The sequence below is a fragment of the Equus przewalskii genome, chromosome 18 (genome assembly GCF_037783145.1).
Source record: "Equus przewalskii isolate Varuska chromosome 18, EquPr2, whole genome shotgun sequence".
NCBI lineage: Eukaryota > Metazoa > Chordata > Mammalia > Perissodactyla > Equidae > Equus > Equus przewalskii.
In genome coordinates this window covers 41,294,938-41,322,926 of record NC_091848.1, presented here as the reverse complement: position 1 = coordinate 41,322,926, position 27,989 = coordinate 41,294,938, and the positions used below count along the sequence as shown (strand labels likewise).

General features: G+C 38.8%; 2 protein-coding genes across 12 annotated transcripts in view; one reads left to right on the top strand and one right to left on the bottom strand.

Moving 5' to 3' along the window:
- Positions 1–838, bottom strand: part of IGSF11 (immunoglobulin superfamily member 11) — a 176,064-nt gene extending 175,226 nt beyond the window's left edge. For 2 of the 6 annotated variants that reach the window (XM_070583859.1, XM_070583861.1), the window contains exon 1: positions 559–693. The gene's annotated coding sequence lies outside the window, so the exon portion shown is untranslated. Of the gene's footprint in view, positions 1–558 lie in introns of all 6 variants that reach the window. The other 4 variants (XM_070583858.1, XM_070583851.1, XM_070583853.1 and 1 more) reach the window with 4 other exon arrangements.
- TEX55 (testis expressed 55) lies at positions 669–21,403 on the top strand. Of its 6 annotated transcripts, none has more exons than XR_011529474.1 (5): positions 697–2,043; positions 2,590–2,736; positions 4,765–4,827; positions 15,830–15,919; positions 20,272–21,403. XR_011529474.1 is itself a non-coding variant. In XM_008522667.2 (4 exons), the coding sequence occupies exons 1-4, from the start codon at positions 952–954 to the stop codon at positions 20,320–20,322; spliced, it is 1,353 nt and encodes a 450-aa protein (XP_008520889.1). In that variant the 5' UTR covers positions 669–951; the 3' UTR covers positions 20,323–21,403. The 6 variants fall into 6 exon arrangements, 3 of the variants coding, with proteins under 3 accessions (XP_008520889.1, XP_070439967.1, XP_070439968.1); XR_011529475.1 differs by having other exon boundaries at positions 788–2,043; positions 4,768–4,827; positions 20,272–21,400; XM_008522667.2 differs by lacking the exon at positions 15,830–15,919 and having other exon boundaries at positions 669–2,043.
- Positions 21,404–27,989: the final 6,586 nt, after the last annotated feature.

Genomic DNA, 27,989 nt, shown 5'->3' with positions numbered 1-27,989 from the left:
GCATCTCCTCTCCTCCCTCCTGCCCTCCAGCCGTATATGTCTAATTCAACAAGAAAACACCTTGAGGTTTGAGTTCCTACAGCCAAGACAGCCCCTCCCAGAAAGGATGGAAAACAGCTGCTCAGCTTGAGAGAGAGAAGAGGATGCTCCTGCATCAAGGAACTGCCAAGGGGTGTGTGAGGGTGGGGAGGAGGGCAAACTCTCCTCTCTATACTAATGGTGAGGAAAGATCCATATGACTTTGGTAACATGAGCGTTAGGAGGACTAAACTCTTCCTGGTACCAGTGAAAACAGCATCGGCACTGTTTGTAAAGGCAGGATTAAAAAATGGTTTAAAACAATTAAAAGAAAAAACACACCACCATACCAATTGGAGCCTAAAGAAGAATAACGTTTAGCAGGACCATTGCATAGCACAGAGCCCAGCACAGCCGACGAGGTGGGGATTTGACTTAACGACTGCAGTACCCTCTGTTCAGGCAGGGGCCCTCGTGTGGTGGGACGCGTGATCGATTATTGGCTAACTAACATTCTGTTGTCGATTAGAGGGGTGGTACCTGAACAAGCCGATTTCACACACACCGCTGTGAACCTCCGCAAGGAAACGAAGAGGGTGCCGCCCTAGAGCACCGATTCACCGGGCCCTGACGCCCAGCGTGTGGTCATCACCTCTCCCCTGTGCTCCCGTCCACACTGCGCGTCACCCGCCGCCGCACTCCAGGCTGCGCTCAGAGCGAGGCAGCCCTTCCCGGGGCATCAGCGGGCACCTCGTTCCCGGCCAGGCGGCCGCCCGCGCGCCCGGAAGAGACCTTGCGCTGAGGCCGGAACAAAGCCCGTGGGCATCATCGTCGCGCGCTCCCCGAAGGTCACCTAGACGACCCAGCCCCGCCCCACCCCACCCACAGCGTCTGGCAACCTAGACCACAGACCAGCCCGGAAGGAGGCAAAAAATGGAAGGGCCTCTAGAAGAGGATCCGGGGGAATCCTTGAGACCTGAAAGCACAGCCAAGTCCCCAAATGACAGCCACACAGGTGACCAGGAACACAACTGGGAGAACCAGAACGAAGAGGAGGCAGATGACCAGACTACCCAAAGATTATCTCACCGGGCTGAACCCAGAATATTTGGCCAAACTGGCTACAAAGGAACTGAACACCTTGGGCGCAGAACATCTGATCAGGCTGACCTCGGAGCATCCAACTATGCTAACGTTGATGCTCATGGAGTGCCTGAGCAGGTTGACCGAAGAATGTCTGAAGGGACAGACAGCAAGGCATCTGGCCGAGCTGATCATGTAGAGACTGAACAGACTGACAGCCAGATGTCTGTTCCAGGTGAGCAAGGAACTTCTGAACAGATGGAACCAAGATTGTCCAGACAGACTGAAAGCAAAAGAGCCTCTGAACAGAGTGACCACAGAATGTCTGGCTGGGCCAACCAAAGCACCTCTGAACAGATTTACAGCAGATTGTCCGGCCTAGTTCAAGGAAAAATTCCTGCACAGATTGACCATACAATGCCTGCCCCGGTTGACCACAGAGCATCTATAAAGACTCACCACACAACGTTTGCCCAAGCTGTTCAGCTAGCGGAACAACAGGCTGCTGACCAAGCTGACAGCAGTGTTGATAACCTGACGGTTGACAGGGCTGACAACAGTGAATCTGACCAGGTTGACCACTTTATGAACGAGGGCGACAATGACACAGAAGCCAACCTATTTGACTATGGAGCACATGGCCAGTCTGACGACGAAATATTTACCCTATTTGGCCCCAGCAAGGAGAGCGAAGAGGCTGACTTCAGCATAGAACCCTGTACATTTGAGGCTAGCCAAACAGACCTCAGCAATTCCAAAATTTCAACTGAAACTGACACTGAAAATGTAACTGATACGCAAGTGTTCGACTCACTTGATGGCAGATTCATCAATAATTTCCAAGCAAAAGACCAAGCCCTTTCCCAAAGACTTCCCTCCATCTCATCCAAACCGGATTATGTCAGCAGACAGGAAACAACTCAAGCCATAGAAACCAAGCGTGTAGGTGAAAGGGATATTTGATACCCACTTCGGGGGTTGGAAGCCAAGCCAGGGGCCTGTGGTGGTGGTATGGGGGGTTGTGATATGTGTGACCTATAGATTTCAGGAAGGGCAAGAGAAGGGTGAGAAGTAAAGAAATTTGTTGCCTTCTCTGCTACCCTAAGGCCATTGAGGAAGGATCAAGGAACGAGGACTCAGGAGACCTGGGTTTCAAGTCCTAGTTCTGCTGCTGTCTCTGAGACACTAAGTCATTTCCCCTCCCTGGGCTTCTATCAAAGGAAAGGAATTTGGAGTGAATTGGAGGTGCCTGTGAAGGGAAAAGTATTTAAAGTAGATTGGAGATGCCTAGGTATCTCCCAGGACTTGAGATGCATTATATTGCCTGGAGGATCAGCCAGGTCTCTCAAAATAATGTGTCTTTTCTCCACCTCCTGGTGTTTGGATCCCATCAACACTCGATTCCACTGATAATAGCAACAAGAACGGCAGAATTCTTGGGGCTTTTCAATTTATTAAAGACTCTGTGGGGGGATATTTCCCTTTTAGGATGATGCTTCAGAATACCGGAAAGGAAAGCGTTCTCTTGTACACAGTCAAACTTACAGGAGGTGGTTCCCTCCTACAGTCTATGAAGATCCTTATCAAATTTCACTGCAATACGTGGAGAAGCACCACATTCTGCAAATATTCCAGGTAAATCTCTTAATCCCTTTCTTTATGAGTTTTACAGTAATTATAATGTAAAAAACAAATTTTTTTCAATAAGTATAAGAAAGAGCCTTTCATATGTGGAAGATAACAAATACATGGATAAAGAGAACAGATTAGTAGTTACCAGAGGGGAAGGGGGTTGGGGGGGGGTGAGCGAAAGGAATAAAGGGGCACATAGTATGGTGATGGATAAAAATTAGACTACTGGGGGTGAGCATGATGAAGTGTATTCAGGAATTGATAAAGAATAATGTACACCTGAAATTATACAATGTTACATACTATTATAATTCCAATAAAATTACTTGGGGGAAAAAAAGAGCCTTTGCTGTAAAAGGGATATAATCTCATTGAGCAGTAAGTGCGTTAGGATGTATTAACCAAAAGTAGTAAATGGTAAACACTAAATGGATGATATTTATCATGATATGAAGCCCTTCAGAAGGATTAGAGATCAAGTAGGTTGGTTGATAGGGAAAAATTTAGCTAAGGGTTAAAGTTTGAGCCAACTAGGAAGGAAGGACAAAATATTGGCAATTGAACAGGAGAGAAAAAGGCTTTCTAGGCAGGAATATAATACTTTCAAAAGGTGACAAACCTGTGGCCATCTAAGAAACCACATTCTGTAGGAGAAAAAAGAAGCAGTTAAAAGTTGCTTCTAATTCTTGAAATTACAAATCTTATTGACCTCAGGATATGGGGCTGGAACCTTCTTTAAAGTCTAGCATTCCTTGGCCAATACAGAATTCCAGGAGATTATCACTTTTATAAAATTTCTGTTGTTTGGCGAATTGTTTTTGTTTCCCCGACATGTTTATTTTTATGATAATATTACTACCCAGAAAATCATATATACATATATAATAACCTGTACATGTGAAGAAACTTGGTGGGGAGAAAGGAGTAAAATAAGAATGGTGCACCTCAAATGAAAACTTCTGAACTGGAAAAGTTGAAGTCTAAAGAAGAAGAGTGTAGAGGAAAGAGCACAAATTTTGCCATCTGTTGGCGCAAGGCTCCAACCTAATGTCGCCACTTCTTATCTTTGCATGTGATTTGAGGAAAATTACTTAATTTCTGTGACTCTCAGTTTCCTCATATAAAATAGGTACAAGTGATATTTACTACCTTAATTCTGCTCCATGCCTTTTCCTTCTTAAAATGTCCTTTTGTGGGAGAGGGATAATGGCTGGATTTTCTAGCTTTAATCAAAGAACTACTAATTATTAAACTGACAGATGAAAGCTGTTGAAGAAAGTAGAATTCTAATCACTTTATAAATGATTTTCTTCATCTCTCAAGGAAAAACAATGCTTATGCATGCAATGTCGTTATAAGAGAAATTAGTTCTCAAATGTGTGTTCAGTAGAAACATATATGAAATACATAATTGGTGGGGGTGGGTTAAACAGACTTCAATATTTTATTTCTGAAAGCCCCATTGTTATTCCCTGCAAATGAGAATTCTGTTTACTTTATTATAATTTGGGGGGTTATTCAACAACAACAAAAGTTTGGAAGTGAATCTCTCACGTTTTATATATGCTTTCTCATTTATTATTACAAACACTGAATATCATTTTCACCATAAGGAAAGTTCTATGTAAAATCATATACTAGCGTTTAAAAAATTTTATTCAAAATACTTTCCTTTGACTTTTCTTCAAAGCCAATAATTTATTGATTTCTCAGTCTGGCAAGATCATAATTCTCAAAACAGTAACTTTCTGCAAAACTTTCTCACTACCTCTTTCATCTTGGAAACTAGAAAAATATCCATTGCTCCTTATTACTGAATTTTCATTTTTCCAAACTTTACCTTAATTTGCCTAATTTTATAAGTAGTAAGAAAGTAATTTGTCACTTTGTGGAGATCTGTGAATTTCTGTAAGCCACTGTGGTACACGTTAGGTTAGTACGGAAGATGCCTTCAGGTGTAACCTGACCACATCGCCAGCTCAACTCGGAACCATAATGTGGCGCCTTTCTCTCTCTCTCTCTCTCTCTCAGCAGATCACTGAAAACTTAGTCTATGAGAAACCAGAGGACCCCCTGAGATTTATGCTGAGCCAGGTATGGAGTAGGAGAGAAAGAACAACCTTTCTTATTCTGTTGATTGTAAAGTATAGCACACATACAGGTGTATAAGCCAAGCATGTACAGCTCAGTGAATTATCATGAAGTGAGCATACCTGTCGCTACCAGTCAAGTTAAAAAATTAAAACATCGCCAGCATCCTAGAAACCCCCTTCTTTTCCCTCACAGTCATTACTCTCCACAAAGGGACTATGATTCTGACATTTATGATAATGGCTTCCTCACTTTATAATTTTACCACTAAACATGAATCGTGAAACACTTTGTTAGGTTTGTCAGCTTTTTCAATTTCATATAAAGGATTTATTTCGCTCAAAATTATGTCTATCAGCAAAATTATGTCTTGCTCAAAATCCGTGCTGTTATGTGTGGCTGTAGTTCATTGTCATTGCTGTATAGTATTCACTGCATGAAAGGCCACAGTTTATGCATTCTATGATGAATGTGGACATTCATGTTGTTTCCAGCTAGTACAATAATTTTCTTATGAGCTTTCATGTATATGTCTCTTGGTGCACATATATGTACATTTTCCTTGAGTACATACCCAGACAGTGATTGCTGGGTCATAAGATATGTGTTTGCTCAGCTCTAGTAGATTATTTCAAACAATTTTCCAAAGTGATTGTACCAGTTTACGCTCTCAGCAGTAGTGTATATTAGAGTTCCAGTTGTTTTACATCCTTCCCACTTATATCCAACAGTTAGTATTATCCGTCTTTTTAGCATTAGCGATTTTTTTTGGTGGATAATAATAAATCATTGCAGTTTCAATTTGCTTTTTCCTGATTCCTAAGGCAGTTGTATATCTTCTCATTTGTTTATTGGCCATTTGGAAATACTTCTTTTTCTATTGTATTGTTTGTCATTTTTTACTCCTCTGTAACAGTTTTCTGTATATTCTGGTTATCAGCTCTTTGTTGATTGTGTTTGTTGCAGGTATCTTTTTCCGCTTTCTCCTTTCCCTTTTTATCTCTTAAAGGCACCTTTTGATGAACAAAAATTCTTAATTTTGATGTCAAATTTAACAGTCTTTTTATTTCTCATTAGTACTTCTGGTGTCCTATTTTACAAGTCTCTCTTAGCCCAGGTTCCTCACCATAGTCCCCTGTATCATCTAGTAGAAGTTTGTCTGTCGGGTTTTTTCTTTTGCTTTTTAATTTTGTTTGTTGCCTTTTATATTATATCCAATCTATCTGGAATTGATTCTGTGTAGGGGGTGAGGTGGGGTCAAGTTCCATTTTCTTCCAGTTGACCAAGGACCTTATATTAAAAAAACTGTACCTTGCACACTGCCCTTTACTTGATTCCTACAGTGTATTTGTCTATCCTTGCTCAAACACAGACTGTCTTAAATAGTATGCCTTACAACAAGACCACATCCATGAGAGCAAGTCCTCATGTCTTATTCTTCTTGAAAAAAATATCTTGGGGGTCCGCCCCATGGCCAAGTGGTTAAGTTCATGTGCTCCGCTTCCTTAGCCCAGGATTTCGCCTGTTCGGATCGTGGGCACTGACCTAGCACCGCTCATCTAGCCATGCTGAGGTGACGTCCCACATGCCACAACTAGAAGGACCCACAACTAAAAAGTATACAACTATGTACTGGGGGGCTTTGGTGAGAAGAAGGAAAAATAAAAACTATATATATATATATATATATATATATATATATATATATATATATATATATATATCTTGGGTGTTCTTAGGCCTGGGCGTTTATATATCAGTATTTAGAATTATGTGTCAAGTTGCACAAGCACACACACACATGTGCACACACAGGCACAAAAGCATACACTGGGGGGATTTTTATTGGGATTGCACTGAATCCGTAGATCAATTTGGGGAGAAGTGACAGCTTGAAACGGTGAGTATTTCCAATTCTTTATCCTCTCCATTTGTCTAGGTCTTTAATTTCTCCCAGTACAGTTATTATTTGCATAAAGGTTTTACATATCTTTTGATGCACTCATCCATAGGTATTTTATAACTTTGATGCTATTGTAAATAGAAACTTTTAAAGTTTCACATTCTAATTGTTGGCATATAAACATACATCTAATTTTTATTAATTTTATATCCAGCCACTTTACTAGACTCAACTTATTAATTCTAATCATGTATTTGTAGATACTTTGTATTTGTAGATACATGTATTTGTAGATATATATTTATATATATAAAATATATATTCTACATGTACAATCATATCACTTGCAAGTAGTGACAGTTTTATTTGACCTTTCCAATCCTTATTCTTTTTTCCTCCCTTGTCATATCACATGTATTGTTTATCTTCTCTTTGCCCCTTCAGATCCACCTTCCTCTCTTCTCTACCCTACGCAGAAGCTAATCTGTTTGGACTAGATCAGTAGGCTCTCCTTCCTTCTGACTTCCAGTTGGTTTAAGGTGACGGGAAACGCTGAAGGAAGACTGGAAGGAGGAAGGAGGGTGAGATTAGGTTTATTTCCCTGTCCTCTTCCCTTATGATCTGCCTGTCTTGAGTTGTCTGGAAGTGACGCCTCCTCTCAAGGCATCTTACTTTACATGACTCTTTGCTTCTGAATTCCATAATGTTCCCTCCTCCTGACCTTAAGTCCTAAGGTTAGGTCAACTTTTGCTAGCTTTGGATTATTGCATTATCTCCTGTGACTCCCCTATGCCTCATTCTTTTTAAATGGCCTCTTTTTGAATTAACCCTCATTGAATTCTTCTATTTTAAATGTGCCCTCTGTTTCCTGGATCTCCAGTAGAATTAATGTTGAGTAGATGTAGCTACAGTGGTTCACCTTGCTGGCTCTTGATGTTTAAAAAAAAAAATTTTCCCATTTAACCATTAAGTATGATGTTTGCTGTGTTTTACAGAAACTATTAATCATGTTAAGGAAGTTCTCTTCTAGTCTGTTTTCTGAGGGGTTTTTTTTATTATGAATCATTAAATTTTATTGTTATTTTTCTATATCTATTGAAATGATTGTATAATTTTTCTCCCTTATTCTGGTAATGTGGTAAAATATCCTTATTTTTCATTTTAAAAACTTTTCAAGGGTACATACAGAAAATTGTGCAGATCAAAACTGTACAATTTGAGTAATTGTCACTACCTGAACAGACTCATGAAACCACCAGTTAAGAGAGAGAATGTTACAGGCTCCTCGGAATCTCATGTAGTACCTATTTCCAATCATTACCCTTTCTCCACCACAAAACAACCACTCTTCTGACTTCTAGATTAGTTTGGCTTTTTTAGATTTTATATAAATGGAGTCAGATAATCTGTACTATTTGGGGGCTGTCTTCTTTCGATTGACATTATGTTTGTGAGATTCCTTCATCTTGTGTGTATTATTCATTCCTTTTCATTTCTGTATTCTCTGTTCCGAATCAGACATTTGGTTGTTTCCGATTTTCAGTTGTTATGAATATCGCTGCAGTGAACATTCATGTGCTTTTCTCTTGGTGCATATGTGCGTGCATTTCTATTGGGTTCATACCTAGAAATGGAATTGCTAAGTCATAGGGTATTGACATAAGTTCAGCTTTAAAAGATGGCTGCGAAAAAGTTTTCCAAAGTATTTGGACCAGTTTACACTCCCACCTAAAGTGGCATTGTTGTAGTTTTCTTCATGTTTCTTGTGCTGTGGTACTTTGAATTTCTAGGAACTATGGGCTTACAGTTTTTATCATATTTGGAAATTTGTTAGTCGCTATTTCTTCAAACACTTTTATGTCCCAGCTCCCTCCTCTGGGAACTCCAATTACACATATACTGGGCCACTTGAAGTAGGCTCGCAACTCACTGATGCTCTGTTCATTTTTTTTAAATTCTTTTTTCCTTTCTATATATCATTTTGGATACTATCTGTTGTTATGTCTTCCAGTTTACTAATCTTTTCTTCTGCAACATCTAAATACCATTAATTATAAAGTGCCAATGTATTTTTCATTGAGTACATTATAATTTTTGTAGTTTTCATTCCTAGAAGTTTAGCTTGTGCTAGAATGTTGATATCTCTACTTTACTTTTTGAACATAGAGAATACACTTAAAATGCTTTTTTAAATCTTCTTCTTTATATGCTTGGTACTATTTTTTAATTGAGATATAATTGACATATTGTATTAGTTTTAGGTGTACACCTGGTAATTTTTGATTGGTGCAAGATGTTATGACTTTAACCTTGGTAGGTGCTGGAGTTTTTTGTATTCTTATAAGTATTCTTGAGCTTATTTTGGGACCCAGATAATTTACTCAGAAACAGTTTGATCCTTTCAGATTTTGCTTTTGAGATTGTTTTAGAGCGGAGCAGAGCAGTGTTCAGTCTACGGCTAATTATTCCCCACTACTGAGGCAAGACCCTTTGAGTACTTTCCCCAATGCCCAGGATTCATGAGGTTCTCCAGTTTAACTGGTGCTAATAGGCACTGTTCCTGGTTGGGTCTTTCCATGGCCGCAAGTAGTTTCCTCAGACCCATGCACTGATCTGTACACAGGGGGTTACTTGAAGGGCACCTGCTGCGGATTTCCAGAGTTCTTTCTCTGCAGTTCTCTCCTCTCCAGCACTCTGCCCTGTGAACAATAGCTGCCGTGGTTTCCCCAGGCTCTCGGGTCCATCTCTTCAGCTAGGGGTCTGCAGAGTTCCTCTTGGGTTCTCTTTATCTACACTGAGGCCAGGAAATATTCTGAAGAGAGTAAGCTGGAGCAATCATAAGGCTCATTTCATTTCTTTCCTGTTTCTCAGAGAGCACTGTCCTTTGTTGCCTGATATCCATTGCCTTAAAAGCAATTGTTTCTAGTCTGTTGTCTGTTTTTCAGCTGTTTCAGACAGCAAAAAACGTGGTCACCATTAGAAGAAACAGAAGCTCCAAAACTTTGTGTTTTAATGCTTTTCATCTGTTTTGAAAATTTTTCAGCCACTAGTTTTTCAAATGTGGTTTCTATCCCCTTTTTTCTCTCTTCTCCTTCAGGGAACAGAATATTTGCTGGGAGTTCCTTTTTGTTATTTACTTTTAAATGTTTCTCAATTATAGAACATTTCCAACATGCAAAAATAGAGAATAGTATTTTTAACCTCCGTGTGATCATTACTCCTATTTAATAACTATCATCACATAGCCTATCTTGTTTGATATATACCTTACCTGCCTTCTCCTCCCCAGACTATCTTGAAACAAATCCTAGTCATAATATAACTCTATTTGTAAATATTTGAGTATATATCTCTAAAACATAAGGACTTAAAAAAAAATCTAACCTCAATCCTGTTATGACCTAAAATATTCTCAGTGATCCCTTAATGTCAAATAACAAGTCAGTGATCATATCTCACCAACTGTCTACTTTTTGTTGTTTTAACTGGGATCAAAATAAGGTCCATACATTCTGACTGATCGATAAATGTCCTAGATCTATTATATAAAGATTCACCCTTCATTTCTCTCCCTCTCTTTATTTCTTATAATATTCTTTATTGAAGTAACCAGATCATTTGTTCTAAAGAGTTTCCCAGTCTGGATTTTGCTGATTACTTTCCAATGATGTCATTTAACATCTTCTTCTGAACCCTATATTTTCTGCAAATTGCTAGTTATAGTTACATCTAGTGCTTTCTTTAAATTCAGGTTCAATTTTTTATCTTGGAAAAATTACTTCCTAGGTGCTCTGGTCTGTCTCCATCAGTTGGTGCATAATGATCCAGCCATTGATGATCTTTTGTTCTATAAGCAGTTACTGATGATCATCACCCGACCCATTAATTCATTAGGGATTGCAAACTGGTGATATTCTAATTTTATCCTTCTTTTTTTATTTATTAGCCATAATATATCTCATCAATGATTTGGTTACCCTAAGGCACAGATTACATAGGAAAACAGGACAAATGCTTAACTCTTTCTCTTTATTTACCAGTTTTCAGAACAAAAATTTTTCATTGAATTCTCTAAAGGTAATCAACCTTTTTATTATTATTACCAACTCATAGATTTAAATATATTTCATGCATTTCATCCTTGCAGTTATTATTCTTGTTGGTGCTCTAATCTTCCTGTTTGAGACCAATGGGAACTTTTTTAGGATGACTCCTAGCACTTTTAACATTCCTTGTAATCTTTGATCACTTCATTGCTTGGTGCTATAACAAAAGATGCTCCAGAAACAACTTATACTTTTCCTGCCCCAAATCTGAAAGCAGCCACTTCTTTTTGCCAAATCTTGCTTTTTCTTTTTTAATTTCAGCCTTTCTAGTGGGTGTGTAGTAATATCTTATTGTAGTTTTAATTTGCATATCCCTGATGAACAGAAATGTTGAACAGCTTTTCATGTACTTATTGGCCATTAATATACCTCCTTTTATGAAGTGTTTGTTCAAATCTTCCATCCATTTTTAAATTAGGGTTTTGTTTTACTATTGAGCTGTAAATGTTTTTTATATATTATGGTTATACCGGTCTGTTATCAGATAAATGTGTTGCAAATATTTTCCTTCATTGCCTAGCTTTCCTTTGATTTTTCTTTACAATGCTTTTCAAAGAGCACACATTTTTAGTTTTGGTAAAATATGATTCATCCACCTTTCCCTTTAGAGTTTTGAGTCGTATCTAAGAAATCTTTATCTAACCCAAGTTGCAAAGATATTCTCCTATGTTGTCTTCTAGGAGATTTATCATTTTCACTTTAAAATTTAGGTCTATGATCCATGTGTAGGTAACTTTTGTGTATAGTGTTGTATGAGTTTTCCTTGATGCTGTAACAACTATTATAAACTTAGTTGCTTAAATCGACACACGTTTCTTATCTTATAGTTCCGAACGTCAGAAGTCTGGTACAGGTCTCCCCATACTAAAATGAAGGTGTTGGCGGCTCTCTTCCTTTCTGGAGGCTCTAAGGGGAGAATCCGTGTCCTACTCATTGGGTTACTGGCAGAATTCAGTTCCCTGTGTTTGTAGGACCAAGGTCCCCATTACCTGCTGATTGTGAGCTGAGCCATTCCCAATTTCTACCAGCCGCTGCATTCTTTGGCTCAGGGTACCCTTTCATCATCTTCAAAGCCAACGATGGCCAGTCGAGTCCTTCTCATGTGAGTTGTGCTCTCTTAATCAGTCTAGCTAGAGATTAATCAATTTTGTGGATCTTTTCAAAGAACCAGCTTTTGGCTTTGTTGAGATTCTCTATTCTTTATCTTCAATTTCATTATTTTTTGCACTTATCTTTATTATCTCTTTTCCTCTTCCTAATTTTGGTTTATTTTTCTCTTTTTTCCTAGCTTCTTAAGGTGAAAGCTTAGATCATTGATTTTAGACCTTTCTTCTTTTCTCCTCTAGACATTTAAAGCTATATTTCCCTCCAGGCACTGCTTTAGTTGCATCTCACAAATTTTGATATGTTGTATTTTCATTATCATTCAATTCAAAATATTTTCTAATTTCTCTTGTGATTTTTTTCTTTGACCAGTTATTTATTTAGAAGTGTGTTGTTTAACTTCCAAATATTTGGGGGTTTTCTAGATATGTTATTGTTATTGATTTCCAGCTTAATTTTGTTGTGCTCTGTACAATTTCAATCTTTTTAAATTTACTGAAACTTTTTTATGGCCCAGTATAGGTTCCATCTTGGTTAATGTATCGTATTCACTTGGGAAAAAAAAATGTATTCTGTTGTTGTTGATGTAGTGTTTTATAAATATCAATTAGATCAAGGAAACTGATAATGTTCAAATCTTCCATGTTTTTCTGGGGGTTCTGGTTTAGTTCTATCAGTTGCTGAGAAAGAGGTGTTTAAATCTTCTACAATGATTGTGGAATTGGCTAGTCTCTCTTTAAGTCTGTTAATTTTCCCTTCGTGTATTCTAAAGCTCTGTTATTAGGCATATGCACATTTGTGATCATTATGTCTTCCTGTTTAATTGACTTTTTTATCATTATGAAATGTCCATCTTTATCCTTGGTAGTAGTCTTTGTTTTGAAGTCTGTATTCCCTGATATTAACATAGCCAGTCCAGCTTTCCTATCTTACAGTTTACTTGGTATGACTTTTTTCACATGTCCTGCAATGCCTAAAATATGTATTTTCCAGCTCTTTTCAGAAAAAGTTTGCTAACCCCTGTTTTAGACCATTAACATTTAACCTAATTATCAATATGGTTGAATATAGATGTCTCATTTTATTATTTATTTTCTGTTTGTCTCTGTTTCTCATTCTTCTGCCCCTGTTGTATTGCCTTCTTTTGGATTATTTGAATAATTTTAGTCTTCTACTTTATCTACTGGCTTTTTGGCTATACCGCTTATTATTTTTAGTGATTGCTCTAGGGATTACAATATATATCCCTAACCTTTCACAGTATAAAGTTAATATTTGTATTACATCACATAAAAAGGAAACCTTATAATCATATAGGTCCCTTGACTCCCATCCACTATCCTTTAGGTTAATCTCGTCATAGGTATCACTTTCTACATATGTGAAAAGCCCCATAAGGCAACAATATAATTTTAGCTTTAAATAATCATGTATATTTTAAGGAACTTAGGAAAAAATAATCTTTTACGTTTACCCAAATAATTTCTATTTCTAATGTTCTTCATTCATTTGTGAATTTCCGAGTTTCCATCTGAAATTGTTTCCCTTCAACCTGAAAAACTTCTTTTACCATTTCTTGTATTGCAGGACTGCTGGCAATGAACACTTTTAGTTTTCCTTTATCTGAAAATCTATTACACTTTCATTCTTGTAGGACATTTTTTATGGATATAGGATTCTGAATTGACTTTTTCCCTAAGCTCTTAAAAAATGTGCTTTCACTACTCTCTACCCTTCACAGTATCTGATGAAAGGTCCACATTGTTGCTCCCCTATACATGGTATGTCACTTCTCTCTATCTGCCTTTATGATCTTCTCTTTTTCTTTAGTTTCCAGGGGTTTGATCATGATACTCATTGGACTTTACCTTTTTGGGGGTTAGCTTGGCTTCTTGAATCTGTAAATTTATGTCTTTCATTAAATTTGGGAAGTAGTCTGCCATAATTTCTTCAGATATTTTCCTGCCACATTTTCTCTCTCCCCCTCTTTTTGAGACTCAAATTAACCTTACACTAGCACCTTTTGATGTTATACCACTGATCCCTGAAGTTCTCTTCATAGTTTTCAAGTTTTCTTTCTCTCCAGATCAAATAACTCCTTGGCTCTAGTTTCAAGTTCGCTGACTCTTTCCTCTGTCATCTATATTTGGCTGTTAGCCCATCTGGTGAATTTTTATTTTTCAGTTCTAAAATTTCTATTTCTTTTTTTTTCTATATTTTCTGTTTATCTTCTGGCATTTCCTTTATTTTCTTTCACTTCTTTTCTTTACTTCATTGAGCATAGTTATAATAGCTGATTTAAAATGCTTGTCTGGTAATCTCAACATTGGGTCATCTTGGAGTTGCTATCTCTTGATTGTTTTTTCCATTTATTTTTTATATTTTTCTGTGGTAAGAACATTTAACATGAGAAGTACCCTCTTAACAAATTTTTAAGTGTATAATATGTTATTGTTGATTATAGGTACAGTGTTTTATAATATATCTCTAGAACTTATTCATCTTGCTTAACTGAAACTTTATACCCATTGATTAGTATCCCATTTCCCCCTCCCCCTAGCCCCTGGCAGCCACCATTCCATTCTTTGATTCTATGAATTTACACTTTAGATAACTCATATAAGTGGAATGATGCAGTATTTGTCTTTCCATGAGTGGCTTATTTCACTTAGCATAATATCCTCATTCATCCATGTTTTCACATATTGCAGAATTTCCTTCTTTTTTAAGGCTGAATAATATTCCACTGTATATATATACCACATTGTCTTTATCCATTCCTCTGTTGATTGACATTTAGGTTGTTTTCACATCTTGGTTGTTATGTATAGTCTGCAGTGAACATTGGAGTACTAATATCTCTTCAAGATCTTGATTTCAATTCTTTTGGATAAATAGAGCAATCTCAAAAGTGGGATTGCTGGACCATGTGTAGTTCTATTTTTAACTTTTTGAGGAACCTTCATACTGTTTTCCATAGTGGCTACACTATTTTTCATTTTCACCAACAGTGTGCACAGTTTCCAATTTCTCCACATCCTCGCCTACATTTGTACCTTTTTTTTTTTATAATAGCCATCCCAACAGGTATGAGGTGATATCTCATTGTTGCTTTGATTTGCATTTCCCTGATTGTTAGTAGCATTGAGGATTTTTTCATTTATCTGCTGGCCATTTGTTTGTCTTCTCTGGAGAAATGTCTGTTCAAGTCCTTAGCCCATTTTTAAATTAAGCTATTGGGGTTTTTTACTATTGAGTTGAAGGAATTCCTTACATATTTTGGAGGTTAACCTCCTATCAAATATATGATTTGTTGGGGCCAGCCTGGTGGCACGGTGGTTGAGTTCACGCTTTGCTTCAGCAGCCCGGGGTTCTCAGGTTTGGATCCCAGGCATGGAACTAGCACCCCTTATCAAGCCATGCTGTGGTGGGACCTCACATAAAAGAGAGGAAGATGGGCACAGATGTTAGCTCAACAACAATCTTCCTCTAGCAAAAACAGGAAGATTGGTAATACGTGTTAGCTCAGGGCCAATCTTCCCCCCCCCCACACACACACACACACACAAAATAATTATATATATATATTTGTGATTCGCAAATATTTTCTCCCATACTGTAGGGACCTCTTTATTCTGTTGATTGTTTCATTTGCTGTGCAGAAGCTTTTTTGTTTGGTGTAGTCCCACTCATCTCTTTTTGTTTTTGTAGCCTGTGTATTTGGTGTCATATCTGTGAAATCATTGCCAAGACCAATGTCATGATATTTTTCCCATGTGTTATTTTCTAGAAATTTTACAGTTTCAGGTCTTATGTTTAAATATTCAATCCATTTTGTTGATTTTTGTGTGTGGCATAAGATTAAGGTCTAATTTTATTCTTTTGCGTGTAGATATCCAGTTTTTCCAGCACCATTTGTTGAAGAGACTATCCTTTCCCCCTTGTGTATTCTTGGCACCTGTGTTGAAGATCAATTGGCCATGTATGTATGAATTTATTTCTCGGCTCTGTATTCTGTTCCATTGGTCTATATGTCTGTCTTTATGCCAATACTGTACTGTTTTGATTACTGGAGTTTTGTAATATATTTTGAAAAAAGGAAGTGTGATGCCTCCATCTTTGTTCTTCTTTTTACTGCTTAATTTGGCTATTAGGGTCTTTTGTGGTTCTATATGAATTTTAGAGTTTTTTTTTTCTATTTCTGTTTTTAAAAAAGCGTGACATTGGGATTTTTATAGGGATTGCATTGAATCTGTAGATTGCTTTAGGTACTATGGACATTTGAACAATATTAATTCTTCCAAATCACGAACATGGGATATTTTTGCATTTATTTTCTTGTTTAATTTTTTTATCATATTTTATAGTTTTCAGTATACAAGTCTTTCACTTCCTTAGTTGTTTATTCCTAAATATTTTTTTTTTGGTGCTGTTGTAAATGGGATTGTTTTCCTAATTTCCTTTTCAGATAGTTTGTTGTTAATATATAGAAATGCAGCTGATTTTTGTATGTTGATTTTTGCATTCTACAACTTTACCTAATTCATTTCTTAGTTCTATCAGGGTTTGTTTGTTTTTTTGTAGAGTCTTTAAGGGCTTTCTATAAGATCATGTCATCTGCAAACAGGAAGAGTTTTACTTTTTCTTTTCCAATTTTGAACAACCTTTGGGTAGAAGAAGAAATCAAACAGGAAATTAGAAAATACCTCAAGACAAATGAAAATGAAAACACAACATGCCAAAATTTGTTGAATGTAGCAAAGGGAATTCTAAGAGGGAAGTTCATAGCAATAAACACTTACATTAAAAAAAAAAAAGAAAGATCTCAAATAAACAACCTAACTTTACATCTCAAGCAGCTAGAAAAAGAAGAACAGACAAAGCCCAAAGTTAGCAGAAGGAAGGAACTAACAAAGATTAGAGCTGAAATAAATGATATAGAAAATAGAGAAACAATAGAAATAATGAAACTAAGAGTTAGTTAGACAAAGGAAAGAGTTACACTTAGCTAGACTCAGGAAAAAGAGAGAAGAATCAAATAAATAAAATCAGAAGTGAAAGAAGAGACATTACAACTGGTGCTACAGAAATAAAATGGGTGATAAAAGAATACTATGAACAATTCATTATATGCCAACAAACTGTATAACCTAGAAGAAAATGGATAAATTCCTAGAAACATACAACCTACCAAAACTAACTCATGAAGAAAGAGAAATACTGAGTAGACCTAAAACTAGTATGGAGATTGAATCAGTAATCAAAAACCTCCCAACAAAGAAAAGCCCAGAACCAGATGGCTTCATGGTGAACTCAATTAAATATTTAGAGAAGAATTTACATCAGTCTTTCTCAAACTCTTCCAAAAAACTCTAGAGCAGGGAACACTTCCAATCTCATTTTGTGAGGCCAGCATTACCAATACCAAAACCAAAGACACAAGAAAAAGAAAACTACAGGCAAAGATCCCTGATGAACGTAGATGCAAAAATCCTCAACAAAATACTAGCAAAACAAATCCAACAGCACGTTAAAAGGATCATACCCCATGACCAAGTGGATTTATCCTTTGGATGCAAGGATCGTTCAACATATGGAAATCAGTTCAAGTGATACACAACATTAACAGAATAACGGGTAAAAATCATGTGATTGTCTCAATAGATCCAGAAAAAGCATTTGACAAAATTCAACACCCTTTGATGATAAAAACTCTCAGCAAACTAGGAATAGAAGGAAGTTACCTCAACATAAATAAAGGTCACATATGAAAAACCCACAACTAACATCATATTCAGTGTTGAAAACCTGGAAGTTTTTCCTCTAAGATCAGGAACAAGGCAAAAATGCCCACTCTGGCCTCTTCTGTTCTACATAGTACTGGAAGTGCTAGCCAGAACAATTAGTCAGGAAAGATATATAAAAGGCATCCAAACCAGAGAAGAAGGAGTAAAGGTCTTTTCCATTTAAAATGGATTGCATTTTCTAGGTTTTCTGTCAGTAGGAAAATTTTAGATTGTATTCTGGACAGTGTGAATATTATGTTGTGTAGACTGAGTTCTGTCATATTCCTCTGATGAATGTTGACGTTTTTGTTTTAGCTGGCAGTTCATGTGGTTACGTTCAAATTGTAAGCTCTCTCTTGCCTTCTGTGGTTGATGGGTCGTAGCTTGGGTCCATTCTTTAGGTCTTTGTTGCACTACTTTGAATCTGTCCTGTGAATGCATGCTTCAAGGGTCAGCCTGAGTCTTGTCCAGGGTTCATACACAGAACTGGGGAGTCTTCTTTCTTCTAGGATTCCCCCTCGCTCTTCAGCGTCTGGCCTTATTTGACCAGCTTCTTCCCCTGATTCCTCCATCCAGAAAGACAGTGGGCTTTCTATCAGAATTTTGGGCCTTCTTGAGCAGCCACACCTATGGCTGTGGCTGTGACTGTCATTGAGTCAAAGGTACAAAAAATGAGGAATTCGTTCCATGTTGATCACTTGCTCCAAGTTTAGACTTTCCTCCAAAACCTGCCTATCTTTGCATAGTCTCCAGAACCTTCAGGTAATTGTGGGGTTTTTGTTTTGTTTTGGTTTGGTTTTTCTTTTTTCAAGGGGGAAGGATTGTATTTTGTCCACAGTACATAGCTGTTATTTGTAGGATCTTGTGCATGTGTGAGGAAGATTGGCACTGAGCTAACATCTGTGCCAATCTTCCTCTGTTTCATGTGGGATGCCACCACAGCATGGCTTGACATTCAGTACTAGGTTTGCGCCTGGGATCCAAACCTGCAAACCCCAGGCCGCTGAAGTGGAGTGCTCAAACTTAACCACTACGCCACCAGGCTGGCCCCACAGGATTTATTTTTTTTAAGTGCTTACTCTTACATGTAGGAAGCAGATCTTCCTTTTTTATATATAATATACGCATTTAAAGTTTATCACATAAATATAAGTATGTGCTATTTTCACTCTGTTTAGTTTAAAATAGTTTATAATTTTCATTATGCTTTCTTCAACTTATGGGTTTGGGGACATTAGATTATTTATATAAATGATCAAATATTGGATTTTCTAGTTGCCTTTTGGTTAATGATTTCTAAGTCAATTGCACTTTGCTCATAGAACAAGACTTCAAGTCTTTGAAATATGTTGACTTGCTTTATGACGTAGCATATGGTTAATTGTTGTGAAGGAATTAATTGGAGTTGAAAAAGATTTGTTCTGCAATTATTGGGAAGTGTTGTAAATATATCCATTAGATCAGGTTTGCTAAACATGTTGTTCACGTTTTCCAATATGATTGTGAATTTGCCTGTCTCCTATAGTTCTGTCAGTTTATGCTGTGTATATGCAGTTGGGGCTATGTTATTAGGTACACTGAATTTAGAATTCTTGTACCCTTCTTGTAAATTGAACTTTTTTCTCATGAAGAGGTAGAACGTGAACTCTAACTACTCTGTTCAATGTTGGTATTGCCATACCAGGTTTATTTTAGTCAATGCTTAAATGGTATATATTTTTCCATCCTTATCACTTTTAACTTTACTCTGCCCTTAAGTTTTAGATGTCTTTCTTACAGATAGCACCTATTATAATTTTTATCATTATTCAAATCTGACAGGCTTTTAATTAAAGCATTTAGTCCATTTATGTTTGATGTTATTAAAGATATGTTGTGTTTGAGTCTATTGTCCTACCATATGCTGTCTCTTTGTCCTATCTGTCGTTTCTTTTCCTCTCCTTTTTGCATTCTTTTATCACTCCATTTTTCTCTCTATTAGAAGTTATACTCTCTTAATTTTTAGAGGGATGGTTTTGCATTGAGGTGATTTTTAAAAATTAATAGACTTTATTTTTTAGAGTAGTTTTAGGTTTATAGAAAAATTGAGCATAAAGAACAATGAGTTCTCATTTACTCCCTTCTCCTTCCCCCGTTCCCCACCCCAGGTTTCCCCTATTATTAACATCTTACCTTAGTGTGGTGTGTTTTTTAAAGTTGATGAACCAATATTGACACATTATTATTAACAGAAGTCCATGGTTCATATTAGGGTTCTCTCTTTGTGTTGTACATTCTATAGGTTTTGACAAATGTATATGATGTGTATCTATAATTACAGTGTTGAACAGAATAGGGTCACTGCCCTAATGATCCTCTTAACATTTGTTAATGGTTCCCCTAGAGATTACAAAATGTATTCTTGACCTATCAATGTCTAAGTTATTGTACCAGGTCAGTACAAGGACTTCTGTATTTTAAATTTCTACATATTTTAACCCCACAAGATATGGTAATCCCACGTAGACCAAAACTGAAAGTGGAAAAAATTCTTTTTCATTCTCCTCAGGTACAGGAAATGATAAAAACCAGAGACAACCCTGAAACCTACAATGAATGAATCTCTCCTCAACATTGTTTACGACCATCAATATCAATACTCTGTTCAATTTGCCGCTCTGAAAAGTAGTTTTTGAATGGTCATTGGTAGTGACTCTGCCTAAATGTGTTCTTAATTTTTAAGTAAAAATCCATAGGGTATCTTTGTAAAATTCACATAATAGTTACAGATACCTCTGTCTAATCATACAAAAATATACACGTTATACTTATCCATGCATTGGTATGTCAATGCTCATTCCTCCAAAGCACTGAACAATAACAAGTTCACAAATCCCAAAGAGGATCAAGAAAAGAATATTAGCAATTTATGTGCACTTCTCTTAAAGCATACAAATCTATCATGTCTCCAAGCTGTCTATAAAATTTTTGATCAGAAAGCCTGTGGAAAATAATTTGTAACATCACTTTTTGTCTCTTTTATTGGAAGATGATTGTTGTAATATCTCTTATGTCTTAATACCTCCAACATGTTTCTACTATTTTCCTTTTGACCCTTCCTGTTATGTTCGGCCATTAGTAGACGTGATTTAATCTATTCCTACGGATGGCACTCTTCTCATTTTTAACCTACAGCAAAACTCAGACATGTTATACTACCCTTTACACACCTGTGGGAGAGGCCAAATGGCACTTCCTCATCACCTTTAGCCCCTGAAGTGTATCTACATCGGGTGGAATGTGTAACCAGTCAAACTGGTATTTAAAAGCAAAAAGCCTCAACATGGTCCCTCTGGTATGAGAGGATCTGCCCAGCAGTCATGACTGAGATGATCATCTGATGCTCTTTTCGTGAGCTGAACCTTTCATTTGATTTCCACTTGAACATTAAAGCAGACTTGATTGTTTATTTTGTTTCGCTGGTGACTTGATGCAAGTATGTGGTTGTATTACAATGAATTAAGCTTCTGTTTGAACAATCATGCATAAATCCTACTTTTTTTTTATACCTGAATTTCTTTTCTAATAATTATGTTAAAAAAATCTCCTGCTTATATCTTCAAAGTTTGTTTAGTTTTTCTTCCAATTGTCCACAAAATGTGCATGTGCTCAGACTCAATAAACGTTCTCCACTCAGATAAGCAGCTTGTCCGTTGATCGCAGGCTGGGAAAATGAGGTGAAAGCTATAAATTTGCAGTGAACCTATGGGAAAAATTTGAGTGATGTGACTGTTACAATTAATCAGTTGTTTGAACAAAATAACCCAAAGATTGAAGGGACAACAATATTATTACTGATCAAAACCTTGGATGTTATCAGTAACATCTGAAATTAAGTACTGAAGTTAGTTCACTGGTTTTCAGCCCTAATACCAGAGAGCTTTTTATGTTTTTTAAGGCAGAACACCTCAAACCAGACCACACCAGCCACTTCAGCCCAACTCACTGGCTTTCTGTGTTGTGTTTCACAACTGTTACGTTGACCTTTTACAAGGAGAAGTAGACCAGAGAGGATGGGCTTGGTATGGTCCAGTGCTCCTGTCTGAACGTGTTTGACTGAATAGAGAAGTGAGAAAATGAAGACCAAGCCTGACTTTTAGCAACTCAGGCTCTCTACCAAAAGAACTGTCTAGTGTAGATCCGTGAGCTGTAAGTATATTCAGTCCTTAGTCCCTAAATGGTAGGAAGTAGTCCCAAGCCAGGAGTAAACACTAAAGGTGAGAATCCAGGTGGGACTGGCTATTAATGAGAAGAGGAAGAAGAGTCCCAGAGATGGCCTTTTCAGAGGAAAACTGACAGAGGACATGGGCGGCCATGTAGGATAAAAACGTGGTGCGGAATAAGTGTCAATGTCAGAACAACCAGAAATCAAAAGATGTGCGCTCCCTTGATTCCCTTACAGGAACCCTCCAAGGATGCTTCTGAAGGAGGAGCTATACCTGTAGATATGGGGTGTGAGTGTCTCAGGTGTTGTTAACTGAGATAACATGTAAAAGCACTTAGAACAGTGCCTGGCACTGTCAGCTCTTATTATCTTAGTAGTTTTATTATCCACGGTATCAGTATTCGATTTTACCTGTGCAACCTGATGACCCTCCCTCACTGCGTTTCCCAGCCACTCTGATCTCCTCACAGTAATAGGAAAGTGAAGCTGCTCGAGCAGTTTTTCTGGGCCTGTCCCCTCCCCTCTTCCACTTAAAGATAAATGTGACATCATTTGTCATAGGGAAATGTAAATCAAAACCACCTCACACCCACTAGGATGGCTAGAATCAAAAAGACAGACAATAATAAGTATTATTATTAACACTTATTAATAAGTGTTAATACACTTATTAATGTATTAGTAAGGATTAATTATTATTAGCTATAATTAAGGATGTGGAGATGTTAGAACACTTAAACACTGCTAGTGGGAACGTAAAATGGTGCAGCCGCTTTGGGAAACGGTTTGACAATTCTTCCAAAAGGAACGTTGTATTATCATATGATCCAGCAACCCGTACCTAGGTATATACTCAAGCAATTGAAAAGGTATGGCCATCCAACACCTTGTACATGAATGTTTGTAGCAGCATTCATAATAACCAAAAAATGTAAACAATGCAAATGTCCATCAAGTGATGAATAGATTTTTAAAATGTTATAGTCAATAGATGAGTGGATAAACAAAATGTGGTATATACATACATACCATGGAATATTATCCAGCCTTAAAAAGGAAGGAACTCTTGAGCCAGCCCTGATGGCCTGGTGGTTACAGTTCAGTGTGTTCTGCTTCTGGTTTGGTTCCTGGTTACGGAACTACACCACCCATATGTCAGTAGCCATGCTGTAGTGGCAGCTCACATAGAAGAACTAGAAGAACTTACACCTAGGATATACAGCCATGCACTGATGCTTTGGGGAGAAGAAAAGAAAGAGGAAGATTGGCTTTGAGATGGCTAACAGATGTTAGCCCAGGGTGGATCTTTCTCTAAAAGAATAAAGGAAGGAAATCCTGTCACATGCGACAACATGGGTGAACTGACGACAAATAAGCCAGTCACAAATATTGTGTGATTCCGCTTATATGAGATATCTAAAATAGGTAAAGTCATAAAAAGAGAAAGTAGAATGATGGTTATCAGGATCTAGAGGGAGGGAAAAGTGGTGACTTTTTTAATAGGTATAAAGTTTCAGTTTTGCAAGATAGAAAGTTCTGGAGATCTATTGCACAATAATGTGAATGTACTTAATGCTAATGAACTTTATGCTTAAAAGTGGTTAAAACAGGGAGTTCTCGTCAAGATGGCACCGTGAGCAGACATTGAACTCGCCTCCTCCCACAAACACAACCAGGTTACAACAATTTTAGGAAGAATCACCCTGGATTGAAAACTGAAAACTGGATAAAAAGAACCCCCACAATAAGGGACAGTCCTGACGAAAGCAGAAGAGGCAGTAACTCCGGCCAGAGAGGAAAAAAGCCACCTTTGGGAGCAGCAGAGCTTCTCAGCTGGCCAGGCGGGAGCCAACCTAAGGATATCCAGATAGCATCTCAAGACGCCTAAGAGTCTTGCACTACTATACATCAGAAGGCGGATGGACTTCCCCCCGGGAGGAGGTGGAAATAGGTGAAAACTCCCTGACCCCCGACCCCAGGACAGCCTAGTTCCTGTAGGAGGCTCTCTTCCAGAGGACTCCCCCATAGCATCGCCACACACCAAGGGCGGGAGTGTGCAGTCACCAGCGGAGCGACGGTGGAAACAGGTGACAACAGCCCTACTCAAGCCCCCCGCGATTACACCTAAGCCCAGGGGGAATCCCCAGGGTCCCGCACACACCGGCAGGGAAGGCCTCCGCTTGCCATTAGCCGGGAGGCCCTGCCCAGAATCAAGAACAAAGGGAAGCTCCCAGCGGGCGGATTCCCCGGCACAGCACCAGACCCCAAGCTGCTGCTGGGCCCATGGTCTCCGGCGCACAGGTCGGTGCAGGGGGTGTCCGGACTTCCTGTGGACGTGCTTGGGGACACAGTTGGAGGTCCAGTGCCAGGCTCTGCGGCCCGCGGGGAGGCTCCGGGGTGCAGCACCTCCCTGGCAGGGAAAGCCTCTGCTCGCCATTAGCAGGGAGGCCATGCCCAGAATCCAGGACAAAGGGAAGCTCCTGGCAGGCAGATTCCCTGGCACAGCACCAGACCGCAAGCTGCTGCTGGGCCCACGGTCTCCGGCACATGGGTCGGTGCAGGGGGCACCCAGACTTCCCGTGGACATGCTTGGGGACAGGGTTGGAGCTCCAGCGCCCAGCTCTGTGGCTCGGGGGGAGGCTCCAGGGTCCCACACCCCCCCAGCAGGGAAAGCACTTGCTCGCCATTAGCTGGGAGGCCCCACCCAGAATCCAGGACAAAGGGAAGCTCCTGGTTGGCAGATTCCCTGGCACTGCACCAGACCACCAGCTGCCGCTGGGCCCACGGTCTCTGGAGCATGGGTTGGTGCAGGGGGTGCCCGGACTTCCTGTGGACGTGCTTGGGGACTGGGTGGAGCTCCAACACCTGGCTCTGCGGCCCAGGGGGACGCTCCAGGGTCCCGCACCCCCCCCAGCAGGGAGGGCCTCTGCTCACCATTGGCAGGGAGGCCCCGCCCAGTGTTTGGAACACGAGGAAGCTCCCTAGAGCAGAATTCCCCACAAGGCAGCAGCTTACAAGCCACCACCAGGCCCACAGATTCTGGCCGTGTCCCAGAAGAGGCAAGGGGCTCCCAGAGATCCTGTGAGAGTGGAGTGGGGCAGAGTGGAGCTCCAGTGAAATGGCTACATAGCCCAGGGGGGAACTCCAGGTTCCTACAACAGCCTCAGTGAAAGCCTCTGCACAGCACTAGTGGAGAGGTCCCAACTGGTAATCCCAAGGCGGGAAGGCCCTGGGGCAAAAGTAGCACAGCTAGGTGAGCTAATGACAGACTGCAGAAGATACCCATAGCTCTACTATAGTGGACAAGTGTGATCTTGTGGGCTCTATTAGGGACAAAGTGGTGATTATAGGTGATCCTGCTCCTGGCTGCTGGTAAAGCCCACAACACTGCTGCAGACCACAAGGAGGGAGTGCATCTAAGTGGGCTGAAACAGTAGGCATCAGCAGCCTGAGACCCCCTTGCGATTGCCCCCACAACCAACAAGGGACCCCACAGGACCACTGTGAGTATGAGGAGGGGTCCAGGTCCAGTCAGTAACAGCTGACAGGGTTCCGGGTTGGTGCAGTCTAAACAGCTCCCCCCCCCCACACACACACCAGTCGCAACAAGTGGAAGCTGCGACTAAACTCTATCTCTATGCGGAGGCACAAATCCACGCCATCAAGCAGTATGAAAAAATATATTAAATCTCCAGAACAGAGGAAAATGATAAGCACCCAGAAAACAATCCCAAAGACAATGAAATCTATAAGCTAAATGACGATGATTTCAAAACTGCCATTATTAAAAAACTCAATGAGTTAAAAGAGAATTCAGATAGACAACTCAATGAGTTCAGGAGCTATGTCACAAAAGAGCTTGACACTATAAAGAAGAACCAATTAGAAATACTGGAGATGAAGAACACAATGGAGGAGATTAAGAAAAATCTGGACTCTCTGAACAGTAGGGTCGATAATATGGAGGACAGAATTAGCAATTTGGAGGATAGGAATATAGAAAAGCTGCAGACAGAGGAGGAGAGAGAACTAAGACTAAAAAGAAATGAAGAAACTCTCTGAGAATTATCCGACTCAATTAGGAGATGCAACATAAGGATTATAGGTATACCAGAGGGAGAAGAGAAGGAGAAGGGGGCAGAAGGCCTGTTCAAAGAAATAATAGCTGAGAACTTTCCAAACTTGGGAAGAGAGATGGAACTTCATGTGACAGAAGCCAATAGATCTCCAAACTTTATTAACGCAAGAAGACCAACCCCAAGGCATATAGTAGTGAAACTAGCAAAAGTCAACGACAAAGAGAAAATACTAAGGGCAGCCAGGCAGAAGAAAATAACTTACAAAGGAAACCCCATAAGGCTATCAGCAGATTTCTCAGGAGAGACCTTACAGGCTAGAAGAGATTGGAATGAAATATTCAAAACTCTGAAGGACAAAAACCTGCAGCCAAGAATACTCTACCCAGTGAAAATATCCTTCAAATACAATGGAGAAATAAAAACTTTCCAAGATAAACAAAAGTTAAGGGAGTTCATCGCCACAAAACCTCCTCTTCAAGAAATGCTCAGGAAGAACCTCATTCCTGAAAAATCGAAAAAAGGAAATGGGTTACAAAATCCAGAACAAAGGAGATAAGCAGAAGGAAAATAACACAAAGTAACAGCTCTCCATCAGGACAAAATGCAAAAGAACCAGAAAACAAGTGATAAAATGGCAACAGTAAGCCCCCACCTTTCAATAATCACTCTAAAAGTGAATGGATTGAACTCTCCAATCAAAAGGCACAGAGTGGCAGGATGGATCAAAGAACAAGATCCAACAATATGCTGCCTCCAGAAAACACACCTCAGCGCCAATGACAAACACAGACTCAAAGTGAAGGGATGGAAGACAATACTCCCAGCTAATAATGAACAAAAGAAAGCAGGTGTTCCCATACTTATATCAGACAAAGTAGACTTCAAAGCAAAACAGATAAAGAAAGACAAAGAGGGGCAGTATATAATGATAAAAGGGATGCTCCACCAAGATGACATAACCCTTATAAATATATACGCCCCTAACACAGGAGCACCAAAATTCGTAAAGAAACTATTAACAAAACTAAAAGGAGACATCAACAGCAATACAATAATAGTAGGGGACCTCAACACCCCATTAACACCAATGGACAGATCATCCAGACAGAAAATCAACAAGGAAATTATAGAATTAAATGAAAAATTAGATCAGATGGACCTAATAGATATATCTAGGACACTTCATCCAAAAACAGCAGGTTACACATTCTTCTCAAGCATGCATGGAACATTCTCAAGGATAGACCATATCTTGGGAAACAAAGCATGCATCAATAAGTTCAAGAGGGTTGAAATAATATCAAGCATCTTTTCTGATCATAATGCTATGAAACTAGAAATCAACTACAAGAATAAACCTGGGAAAGGGCCAAAAATGTGGAGACTAAACAACATGCTACTGAACAAACAATGGATTATTGAAGAAATTAAAGAAGAAATCAAACATTATCTGGAGACAAATGAAAATGAAAACACACCATACCAAATTATTTGGGATGCAGCAAAGGCAGTCCTAAGAGGGAAATTCATTGCAATACAGGCTCACCTCAATAAGCAAGAAAAATCTTACATAAACAACCTCAAACGAAACCTAATGGAATTAGAAAAAGAAGAACAAACAAAGCCCAAAGTCAGTAGAAGGAGGGAAATAATAAAAATTAGAGCAGAAATAAATGATATCAAATCAAAAAAGACAGTAGAAAGGATCAATGAAACAAAGAGTTGGTTCTTCGAAAAAATTAACAAAATCGACAAACCCTTAGCCAGACTCACTAAAAAAAAAAAGAGAAGTCTCAGATAAATAAAATTAGAAACGAGAGAGGAGAAATCACAACAGATACCGAAGAAATACAAAGGATCATAAGAGAATACTATGAAAAACTATATGCCAACAAATTGAACAACCTAGAAGAAATGGATAAATTCCTAGACTCATACAACCTCCCCAAACTGAATCAGGAAGAAATAGAGAATCTGAATAGA